General features: G+C 32.0%; 3 protein-coding genes across 4 annotated transcripts in view; 1 reads left to right on the top strand and 2 right to left on the bottom strand.

Moving 5' to 3' along the window:
- The window catches only part of AGO1 (protein argonaute-1), a 259835-nt gene that overhangs the window by 60888 nt on the left and 185973 nt on the right, over positions 1-12974 (top strand). The gene's annotated exons all lie outside the window — the stretch shown is intronic.
- LOC145683976 (uncharacterized) lies at positions 3433-7316 on the bottom strand. The gene has a single exon (XM_081755719.1). The coding sequence runs from the start codon at positions 7314-7316 to the stop codon at positions 7134-7136; it is 183 nt and encodes a 60-aa protein (XP_081611845.1). The 3' UTR covers positions 3433-7133.
- The window catches only part of mRpL53 (mitochondrial ribosomal protein L53), a 41433-nt gene continuing 35864 nt past the window's right edge, over positions 7406-12974 (bottom strand). Inside the window, exon 3 of the mRNA XM_081755718.1 lies at positions 7406-7551. Coding sequence (XP_081611844.1) covers positions 7406-7551 — 146 coding nt within the window. The remainder of the gene's footprint in view (positions 7552-12974) is intronic.

The raw sequence follows: 12974 nt of genomic DNA, 5'->3' as shown, positions 1-12974 counted from the left end.
CTTACGTATTTTGCATTTGCTTCCTTTTGTTTATCTGAGTACAACACTTCTTTCACCCTCCCTTCTTACGTGAATGTGGACTATATCAATGCAAACTCCCAATGTTATCTTTGCAATATATTAGTCGCTAGTTCACTTACAACTTTGTAAACTACAAAACAACATATAATATTGCATAACTTCAGTAACGTTTGTAGCACTTAAAGATAAATTAATATTTAAGAAAATGTCACTTTGTTTGAGTTTTTTAATTTTTTTTTTAAACAACAATCGCCTTGCAAACAAATGACATCTGTGCTCCCCTGATATAGTGTTACCAGTTCTTAAAAATATTACTGAATGAAGACTTACTGTTACTGTACCTGATATTTGCTGATAAGATATTGAATTTAATGAGGGGCCGCGGTGGCTCAGTGGTAGAGCGTTTACCTCTGGTGCTTGGGGTCCCGGGTTCGATCCCAGCCCCCGCCAAGTGGACTTTGTGGTGGACAAACACCGTGTGCGTGGGTTTTGTCGGGGTTCTCCCGTTTCCTCTCGCTTTCTTCATTCCACCATTTCATTCATTATTCATCGTCACCGTCTATTTTAGCCTAACCGGCATAAGCGTGGGACGTAAAACTCAAAGATTTCATTTTTTGTCAGTAAATGACACACATTTAGTTTTGACAGGTATTTTTTTTTCAATCAGTAATTTCCGATATCCAAATCTATTTTTTGTAACTGTCAATTACCATACTCATTATTAATCAATAGTAGTTAACTATTTTTAAGAGTATTTTTCAATTTGGGTTCTTCGAATAATTCGTTGATAAACAAAGCGAAAAAGAAGAGGTACAAAGAAAGATCCTTGACCAGGTAAACTGTTTTCCCTAACAAAAGTTTGTTTATATTTTGCACTTTCTCGTGACCCCACTACTTTAGTTAAATACCTAAGCTGGGGCACTAACTCCCTATAAAATGGGTCGCCCTAGAAAACATACAGGACCAAATATGTGATCAGCTACGCGATACGGAATTAAACATGAACATACACACAGTATTAAGTGTATCAGCTGTTGAAAAGTTTCACAGTCCAGCTTCAAAGACTGTCATTAGATCATGATAACATTCATATGGAATCTACGAGAAAGTGTATTCCTTGAAACTAAAAAAGAATAATCAAAATCAGTTCATCTGTGTTGAATTTATCCGTGAACATGCACACAATTATGGTATAAACGGTGTCAGCCATTGAGAAGTTTTATTATCTAGCTCCGAAAACTACAGTTAGATATTCATGAAATTTATGTGGAAGAACAGGAAAAGAATACTCTTTCAAATAAACAAACAAAAAAGAACCATTAAAATCGGTGTATTTGTGTCGAAGAGTTATGTTTGAACATACGCACAATACATATGTATAAATGGGTAGTAAGGGTTTCAAGATGCTATAGCTCAACTGATTTTAGAGTTAAGAACCTAACCACAAATCATGGCACAACACACCTTGATATAACTTCATGCATCTGTGACTTATTATTCTATATTTTTGTGTTGCGTGATCTCGAAATCCCAAATAATCTTTTTACTTCAAAGCTGCCGTCATTACTGAGAATGACTACTTGGTTTTCGTGACAATGAAGAGCTTTTCAATAATTTTTCCTAATATTAAAAAAAAACTTTCCAATGATTTCCCAGAATTTCCTTCACAAAAAGTCAAATTCCCTGATTTTCCAGCTCTGTGAGAACCCTGTAGATGTTACATTGCCATTTTTCTTACTTCAAATGTTCTCGAACCAACTAAGATGTGATATTGATAGTCCAATATTTGATAGTTCATTAAAAAGTAATTTTCGATTAATAAAGTCAAAGGCCTTTGACATATCATCTACCTGTAAATAAATTAATTGTTAGTGTGAAGTTAGTAAAATGAATAATATCTATCTTTGTAGAATCCACATTGTGTATCATTCAAAATATTTCTTTACAATTAAGTATAAAGTCTTGTTTATAGGTAATTAATCCAAAAATTTTAGACACTGTATTTACTAAACATACATTCACAGGCACATAATTTCAATATTTCCCGATCACCTGATTGTATCGGCACATTTCTTGTATACTTGTTTTAATTTCGAAAACACCCCATGTTTAACGAAATATTGTCTGATATATTTGCAGTAAGTTCAGTGCTAGGGATATTACGAGATTCAGGAATAATGCCTCTTTTAATTTTTCAGATAGTTTGAATTTTACCCTGTGATATCTGGGATAAAATAGACATACATCTACTATAAAATATAATCAGCTTCAATATCCTGTCATTGTAATGTTGGTTGAACTCTAATAAATAACAATATCAGTTGTTATTGAAAAAAATAACAATAAAACAAATACACCATTAACGGCTCAATAAACAGTGCACAAATGAGAGATTACATAGTAACAAAGTTAGGTTTTTAAAAAATATAACTGGTAAAATGTAATCAGATATTATCTGCTAATTTTTCTTAAAAAAAAGAAAGAAAAGAAAAAGGAAAAATTAAAAATCAACTTGGAAATGTCCCTAACAAAGAAAAGTACGCGGAAGGAAAGGAAATACGTTGTTGCTATTCGAAATACAAAATATAAATATGACAGATTTAAAACAATATTGATGACTAGAGCAGAAATAAATAACACTGACATAAATAAATATCTTTTAGAACTATTACAATATATATTAGAGAAAGAAATAAAGTAAATAATTCTAAGCACAAAGGATAAAAATTAGTGACATTCCGGTAGAACATACCTGACATCGGATAACACTTCCTCTAGCCTGGATTCATTGGAAGTAGCTTCACGAAGTGTAGTCAGTATGCCATATTACTTGATCATCGGAAATTTCATAGTTCCAACAAATTACGGGAATACCTATTTCTGCGTTTTACCCCCTGTTCCACATAGTACCAAAAATTTAAATCGGAGGTCTTTGCAGTGGGACCGGGTACATGTACGAAAGCTTTGAACCCACTAGAAACGTAACTTTATGCGTAGCATTGAGAAATGGATTCTTTCGTAAAACTGACTCCAAATATCCATTGCACGAAGTTCCGTTCGCAACAATGTTCTTTTGAAATTGGTTGGGATGAATGAATTTTCACGGACTACAGCAATTGCTATCGGGTTTAAAAACGCTTTTTCTTGACCAGGAGTGAAATTCATCTGTGTTCTGTCTTGATTAGAATTCTTGTTTTCGACCACAGTTCTGACACTATTTTGCACTAACACAAAAGTTAGGCTACTCCCTATAGATACGTTGGATTTTGTTTTATGAGGGAATATATATATCCGTACAGTTCAAGGACTAGAAATTACAGGTAGAGTCCATAGTCCTGACATTTTTTACATACATGTTTATGTATGGCTTATAGTTTGTTTTACATGCATTTTTACGAACCAAATAAATTATTTGTTTTCAGATGTTATTTATTTTCTACATAACAATTCTACATTATATCTAACAGTTAACATTTTGACAATAAGAACATAATTACTTTCCGAGGAAAAACACATGTTTTTATACAAATAAATCAAATAGTATTACACACATATTTTGAACAAATATAGTGGCACATACAACGAATAGATTTTTTTTTTTTATTACATGTACAATGCACATTATAGTGAAAAACTTCCATTTTAATTAAGAAAACTTCAACATGGCTAGGTCAAGCAATACATATCGTATATACCACGAAATTTCACAGTGTAGTTAAGTATGAACGTACTGAGATTCCTTAGTTGTAATCTAATCGCTTCACATATTATGTGAGCACTAAATTGATAGTAGTAATTATAATATATAAAAAAATTAAAACAACTCATTAATTTTGTAGTATATCAACATGGTTTAAGTGCGAAAGTTTAAAAATTAGTGTACACGTGTGCATTTGAATCTAATATCATCATATAAAAATACAGCTTTTGAAATTAGAAAATATTTTTTGAGTGAAATATACTTTGTTTATTTTTTTAATTGCTGTCATTAATCATATTTCATGACTTTGAAGTTATAAAGGCAACTACTAACTTTCCAAATAGGACATTTACTTCTACTAAATAAAGGGAAGAAGCTTCATAGCTAAATCCGTATCAAAGTGCAAAAGAAATTAGCAATTCTTAAAGTCGTGGAAAAAGTACTCCAGCAGTCATTTTTTTCAGGATAAATATAAAAATCATTGCATTACTTATTATATAGGAAGCAACAACGCGACAGCCATTTTAGCGTTGAGAAAAGAGTAGCATAATCTATTTACTCAGAAAAAACTAAACATATATTTTGAACAAATGTAGTGGCTGTATTTAAAAAAGCTGTAGTACGCAATACTATAAATAAGGTAAATTTTCATATATAAATGCATAAATAAAAGTGTAACTGAACTTCCAATCTTCTTTATTCTGCTTAGTTTCTATCACAGAAAAAAAAAAATCCAGCAAAACTAGTTCTCTTAGGTGATTTTAACACTGGCAATAAGAAACTGATTTGCAGAAACTGAATTGCATCTCACAGAGAAGTAGTAAATGATTTTTCCACTTTTTATAAGGAAAAATAATCTTTTGCTAATTGATACGGAGTCAGAACGGAAGCCTATTTATAGGTAATATAATATTTATTTTTAGGGTATAACACTTCATTCAAGCTCACAAATTAAAATTATCTTCACACATTTAACTCAACAAAAATGTAACGCGTAGTTACTTTGAAGTTTTCTGAAATACGCTGAGAATCAATATACTAAAAATAGAAACCTCCAAAGATCCTGAAGCTAAACTATCCAAGTCCTTTCTTACATCTAATATTTTTACCCAACTATTCTGTTTACGTACAGGAATCTATGATATACCATAGGAATGAACGTATGTACAGATACTCATTCACAAGTTTCTTTTCTTTTTTTTAACCAGCAACCTATTGTTCATTTGTTAAAAAAAAAAGTATTTTTTTTTAAACCTTACGGAAGGAATCTCTTAATGTTTCGTAGTTAAAGGTTTTGTGTATTGATCAATAACTTTAATTCAATATTTTTGTACAAATCGCCAAACTTTTTTACTGATAATGTTTCAAGTACCTTTCTCTGATAGTTTCATTACTTCTATAGACGTAATATAATACTTACAATTATTCAACTACCCAAACGGGAGGACATTATAATTCAGCCACCCCATTCATAGTATTTTATTCTATCACATTTCTTACCGGTATGTTCATACCTAATAGGCCTAGGAACGACTGCAAGTAGCCTGATAATCTCTAGCAAAATCTATATGGATTAAAGTAGAAGCTTTTATAACCTGACTTTTTAATAATTAAAGTTCCTGTAGTGCAATGTCACTTGTATATTTTACGTAAACCACTGGTAATGTTTGCAAACAATGGCTGTTTCAACTTTCGTCATTAGGTATCATGTACACGCTGAATCACCGATCACTGAATTTGTTTGCCGTTTTTGTAGCATGTTATGTCTGTAACCAGTTTTCAAATTAATGTTAAATTTAAAAAAAATAATTTAATTATTTTGATATTATTCATTTTTACAACTCAAATGGCTAGTTAATTCTCGAGGTATTGGTGGACGTCAATATAAGTACAGCGCCTATGTAATTAATGCCAAATCCAAAATTAACTATATGAATAACGCATATATTTTATATATTACTCTCTTATTTAGTTTCTTGATTTGGCAAACAGTTCAAAAAGAACATTTCTACTGCTAATATTTCTTGAGTCACGAATTTGAAAATAAGTGTAGTGTCCAAGATTTCTATTAAAAGTGGCTTTTTTTTTTTTTTTAAATTGTGATGGAATGTTATAATCGAACTAGAACTATTTTTCCAAGAGAAGTGTAAATCAGAAGAATAGTAGTTGTTGACGTGATTGTAATCTTCAGTCTATCTTACCTATCATTTGCAACTATTTGATAATGATGGTCGGACATATTTCAAAACTAAGTACCAGTATTGTATGCAGTTTACTTCTGGAAATGGTAATGCCATTCAGTGAACAAAATGAATGTAAAGATTCCGTTTACCATACAAATACACATATACAGGCATAGGAAAAGCAAAATGAATGAATCGCTACGTGGCGCTCTTACACTATACATTTATATTGACAGTGCTGGTTTAACTCGTAAGACAAATCCTAATCTTTATTATATATATTTTTACATTATTTATTTATTATCTATTGTATTTCTCTTATCTTGCTATAAAAAGATTCTTAGTAGCAAACACTTATAGGACAGTATGTACCGTTAATCTTTCTCCAATGCAGTTCGAATAGTCAAGAAAAGAAAGGAGAAAAAAAATATACTGCAGCGCAGAAATCTTAAAAACGATGTATTGAAGTTATTTATTTCGAAATTGAATATTTCCTTTGGATTAACTTATATTCCTCTGTACTATTTCTTTATTGATCTTTTGTTGAATAATGAGAATCTTGTATTTATATTGTTGTTACGGGTTTTGTATTTCAGTAACCGTAATAATAAATAACAACACAACTACCTTACTGCGCTTTTTTTTTTTTCAGTATCCTATTGTTTCTTGACATTAATATTTCGGATATTAGATTTTACTGGGTCATATCATGCCTAGTATGACTAAGATACCATTACTACAGAATATTCAATCATTTACGCTCACGAAGTGTCAATTAGGAAATTTGTGCTACTGAGATACTTGAAAGTAGATATGTATTTAGTGGTTTACATTTAGTGCGTTGTGTATTATATGAATTTCAATATGCCTGTATTTGCGAGTTCGTATCAGTGAAATTAGAGTGTCGAAATATTTATCTGTTTTGAAAACTAATTATTAATGGATTGAAAGGATATACATCACTCAACATTCTGAGAAAAGAACCAAATTTTTCTTTCTATCCATAATATTTATGTAGTATTTTGCGTAGGATATTTCGAGGAAAACATAAGTTTCATTATTTAGATACATTTATGGTTACTATAACTATCGGTAACAATATACAGCATCGTCTCAATACAGACTTACAGAATAAACCTGGTTGTTACGTATCATGGAACTGAGTATGGTGTCCCCATATTGGAAAGCTCACAGAGAAGGAAACAAGTAAATATTTGGTTATTATTAGTTTATTCTACTGGCTTCAATGTAATAAACCGAGACAAGATGAATGCCACTAGAACAGTTGCAGCCGTAAAACAAGCTACAAAAATATACCAAGTTTCTTCATCGAAGACATCAGTAAAAGCTGGCACTTGATTATATAATGTGTCTATAATTTTCATATTATATCCTGGGTCTTTCTGAACCATTTTGAATATATATTCTTTATCTACTTTTAATTGAAACTCAGTAATAACTGTTCACAGTCTCAACTACGTTCTCTTGAATAGGTACTACGTTATTTTCTCCTCTTCTTCACAGACTTTGTTTGCACTACAGGTGTTTCTTCTTGAGGAGCAAGCGGTGTGACGTACTTGTTATATAATTGAAGTAATTCCAATAATGTGAAGTTTTCAGTTTTCAATACTATATTTTCTCCATTCTCTGAAATAATAGAAAAAAACTACAATCAGTTGTCACAAATTTAAGCAGTGCCCGTAACAATAAATAAATAAAACTTTCTCTTCTGATGATATTTCATATGAGGCGCTCAGTATCAAAATCCGCGACATCCATTTAGCTCAGTTTCGATTAATTTCGCAAAACGTGCCAGTGAAGCTCCATATATACACGTACAAAGTCCCATATTTGAACTAGTTTTTTGCTGATATACTAAACTTTTAAACAAAATACCGCTTCCTTGGAATTTCTTCAGATCAAACGTGTAACAAACGAAGCGTGTAACTCAACTTCGGTACGGAAAATGGATCTGGCGGCTTTTGATACTAGGCGCCTCATGTTTTATACCTTTCCTGACCAGTGAATTTTAATGCTTTCTCTATATAAAAGAAGAAATCCTGATTGACTGATCAATTTTCTGCCAAACTGCTTAAGCTAGAAACTTGAAATTTGGATAATACATATGACTTGTGACTAAAGTATCAATTAGGAAATATGATTGGAAGTTCGAACTGGAAGGTATGAAGTTTGCAATTATTATATGCCCATATATCTCGGAATCCTTTAATATTAGTGACATGGAATCTAGTATTTTTACTTTTCATCTACAATAATTACATACATGTTTAAGAGTTTTTGATATTTGGCCTAGAAGGGAAGGAAAGAGGTGAAAAAAATGGGGGTTGCAGTTATTATAATGAGATGTCTATATCCCGAGACTCATAGTTTAGAAACGTGAAATTTCGTATTTGAAACTGAATCGGTGCGTAGAAAAAGAACCTTCCAAAAATAAAGGATAACATTCCACGATAGCACTTTCTCTATAACTAAATATCCAATGCCATTACGTTTTGGGAATTTTGGGAAACGAAAGGTCTTAACATACGCTACAAATCTCCCATTCAGATATTTTTACGTAAGCAATGGTATTTCCGGTAAGCAGTTTTACTTTTCGTTTTTCAAAAATAACGTGTTGAGAAATATTCTCCTTTTTCTACGCACTGATTCAATTATCAAAAAATGCTAAATGTACAATATCCATAGATACACCTCAAATAAAAATTCTTTAGGTGTGGATAAATGAAATTTGGTATTTAGAATTTTCATTTAAAATAGTTCAACACGTGTTTTTGCGTTTCTTGATAATTTACACACACACAAAAAAGGAGAGAGAGTGTGTGTGTGTGTGTGTGTGAGTGAGATAAGTGGTGGTGCAACTGATTAGCCCGGCAGAAATTTGCCGATAATGCAAGAAGTGTACCACGAACAGCGACACGCGTAAGCGTATAAATGTAGTATCCATTAAATCTCTCTGTGCGAGATACGGGAACTTCTGCTAATAGAATGTAAATAAGGAATATCAAGAACGGTGTCATGAAAGTGAGCGCAGCTACACTAGTGCTACATCAGAAAAACATGCAAGTCAACGTTCTTTTGCTATCCCACGCTATGTTAATAAGGGACTTGATGAATAATCTTGCAAGTATGATTAGATAGGAAGAAATGAACAGAAGCTAAAATACAGCATAGTTCCATTGCATAATGAAAAGATTTGCTCCTTCCATGAATTTTAACGGCATTACTTGGTCGTCATTATCAAGCATAAAATAGACAGGGAAGGTAGTACCGTACAGTTGGTAACTTTCCCATATTATGCGAGAGCTCACGTATTTCACACAATTTTTATACTTCTTCCCGTCTCCCGATTTGATTTATCCGGGAGCTCATGTCTTCTTTACTGAAAGAAAGAAAGAAAGAAAAAAGACAGCAAAATGGACACCACATTTAAAGAATGGCATTAGTTTACAGATACAAATGAAAATAATCTCGATGACAAATTTTGTTTTCTGAGAGAAAATATCAATGCAGAGATTTCCTCTGATGATAATATTGTGGAAAAAGTGTAAAGGACAAGAAACAGAGGTATCTGTAATGACAAAGGCAAAAACCAAATATTTTTGACAGATGCAAAAGAGAAAAGAATTAATGCTTAGAATTCTTGCTTTTGTTCTGAGAATTCAATCAACTAATATTCAAACGGAGTGTATTTGTTCTTTCATGAACAGCATGTAGTCTAATGATGGGAAACGGTGAAATTTAGATTTAATAAAAGCCGAGTTACAACTTACTATAAACACCTGCAGAAAATTTGCAGATTATGTAAGGAAAAATAAGTTCATGTTGCTTCCAAAGATGTAAATAAATACAGCTTTAAATAAGAAAGAACTTTCTTGTTATGCAATCAATTTGTAGTTGTTTTGCGTGATAAGATGTTTTAAATCTAAGTTTATTAACACATACATACTCCTAACCGGGCCACATACCGTCACTTTTAAGACTGTATATGGCCCAGTTAGGAGTATGTATGTCACTGTTAAGACAAATCCAACAACAGATGCAATGCTGTTACTTAACAACAGACAACACACACTACATAAATGGATAAAGAAATATTTCAGCTGAATAAAAAGTATCAACTGCGTCAGATTAGCAACAAAAGACATATTTTTATAACGAGACACAAATTCATTTTTGTCACTTTTTTCGAAAATTACGCATGAAAATTTACCCCCTAACATGTTATTTTGTTCAACTTGATGTGATAGATCGATCTCTGAACAATATTATAGTTAATTAAAAATTACACGTACAAGAGTTAATCATAATTACGGGCTATTGTATATAGTAGTATCGTTTTAGAGCATTATTCTAAAAGTCAAAATAAAGCAATATATATATATATATATATATATATATATATATATATATATATATATATATATATATATATACCTTTCGAGTCATCGTCTGCAGACACAAATTGCACTATGTGGCAACGTCGCAAATAAAGAACCATAGATTAGATGTACCAATCTATCAAATAGTTCTATCGATTCTTTCCATATGGCAACTAAAGTCGATATTGATTGGTACTAGCATCACTTAGTGTAGCAATCGATTCAACTGCTTGTTGTATTCGTAGAGTAATGCTAATGGCTCCAAATTAATCTGCGACGTTGCCACATTGTGAAATTTTGATTCCCCATAGCGGCAGAAGGAGGCCCCGGAGGGCATTTCATCATTTATCATTTTCGCTTTATTTTAACCTGTAGAAGAGTGTTCTGTGGGCACCATTTTTAGAACACCCGATATATAAAATATACAACTTCTGGTTCACAAGAAAAAAATGGTTAGTCACCAATATATCCTCCTATGGGAAAACTAAATATTCTCCAGACGTATCGGAACAATAAGCTAATTCCGTCTTCAGTGAATAGGAGAAATATGGTATGCGATCAGGACTACCTACCACCAAATGAACGTAACGTAAAAAATGGGTACTGAAAAAATCGAGCAGAGCACAGTGGAAGAAAGAAAATTTGAAAGAAGCGTGGTGTCTATGCTGTTACTGTTGTCAGAACCAAAATACAAATTAAAGGTAGATAGCTAGATATTTATGAATAAAGAATGATTCTTTAATATCTCTTTTTTTCGTTCCCTGAACCTATTATGTTAATTATTTTTATATTACGTGTATGTTGCTTTAGGTGAAATGACAGTCCCGATATACCCTCTTCTTGTGGCTTTTTTGATTATCTAATGTATTCTTTAATTCGGGTGTTAATATTGAACTTCTCGGTTGCCACAACATTTAAGTACATAAAAAGGTTAGAGAAATTTTTTACTCGAACTAAACGCTACTGAATTTGAAAAAGGGATAAGTGGACCAGAATTCTGGAATTCCGAATATAGAAGGTGTGGTATCAGTTCCAACTATAAAACCATGTGGGATATCTATATCTGGATCATAATACCGTTTTGAAATTATGCACTCGTGGGAAGGATCAATGCAGGTTTCCTTTTTATTTTCTTGTTACTCTGAATGTTTTCTTCGTAACGTTGTGTTCGAAAATCAGCCTTTTTTTCTATTTATTTTGCTACTAGTTTCTCAAAGGATTTTAGATTAATTCGATAATGATAGTCGATTTGATAATGATAGTCGAAATGATTGAAACAATTTCTTTGCTACATCTTGTAAATGAGTTTCTTGTATTCATCTCTGTAAATTCTTGTTTACTCCTTCCTCAACTTTTGTCTAATCAGTTAGGTGGTTGCTTTTATTTATTTTTGCCTCACCGCAGTGGGTATTTAAATCTACGTTGTCTCCCTCAGTCCATTAAAATCTGAATTATACAAAATTACTTTTAAGTTACTACCTTTTTCTAGAAAATATAATTTAATCAAGCATGATGTTCACATTGTCTACACACGTGATATTTCAACATGTCATAATCACATGAGATGTTAATTTTGATCCAATTGTAACCTTATTCCATTTCAAGGAATATCCAAATCTATTATTATTATTAAAAATATTTCATAACAAAAGGAGAGTACTGTAATTCCTCACAATTACGGTCCGGATTTCTACTTGTAGTCCAGGTGATTTCGTTTCAAGAATTTGGGATTTGTATTCGAATATAATTCCCTTCCCCGTCTCGACTCAACTCGACTCCGTTACTATTGGGAAAGAAACCTTGACATAAACGAGAGATTCACTGATCCTTCAATGATACACATATGTTAAGTTTTGGTATTAAAGTTGGGTAACAGTAGGAACTGGCACAGAGTGAAGCAAATGTCAATTTAGAAATGCCCAATGTTTTATGATTGTATTCAAACAATAGACTATAGTTGAGCAACTTAAAACATTTCAATGCACCAATCATCATAATTTCATGTATTGATAACAATCAACATTTTGTTGTTCTGTTCAGTAAAACATCTTAAATAGAAAAATATAAAATTTTCCCCAAATCTGGACCTAGCTACGGAAAATTATGGCACGAGCTCTCGAAGTTCTTCACATTTAGCTTTTTTAGATGTCTTTTAAGTACTGCAATGCAGCAGTGGTGGTTTTCCTCATTTTGAACTTCTCAGGTATTCGCCGTATCTGTCTAATTTTCCCACATCTGGTACCTAGGTACTGCTCAATGGAAGACCAACAACTCCACACAAGCAGATGGATGACAGTGCAAAACTTTTAGACAACTTTAAACTGAAAACGAGTGAGTATCCTAATTGAAAACAAGTCACCGTTCCCTGATTTTAGCAAATCTTTATTACTAATACACTCCATTTACCTAACGTTTAACAGGTTTGATCAACCTAATTTCCCTTAATCTTTGTTCTAAATAGTTTTTATTTATTTAATTAAGTCTAAACTCGTAAGTTTGAAGGTCTATAACTTGTTCTACACAGGAAAATATTTCACATGCGTACTACGTAAGTCACGGTCTACCTTTATCCAAAGTTTAATCAATATCGGATTAGTTCCGCAGATCACGTGTGAAATATACTGAATGATGAAAATAAATCAGACTGCAGTAAACCACACCTTCTTACTG

The sequence above is a fragment of the Thermobia domestica genome, chromosome 4 (genome assembly GCF_964235325.1).
Source record: "Thermobia domestica chromosome 4, izTheDome1.hap1.1, whole genome shotgun sequence".
NCBI lineage: Eukaryota > Metazoa > Arthropoda > Insecta > Zygentoma > Lepismatidae > Thermobia > Thermobia domestica.
This window is presented reverse-complemented; position numbering and strand designations above follow the sequence as displayed.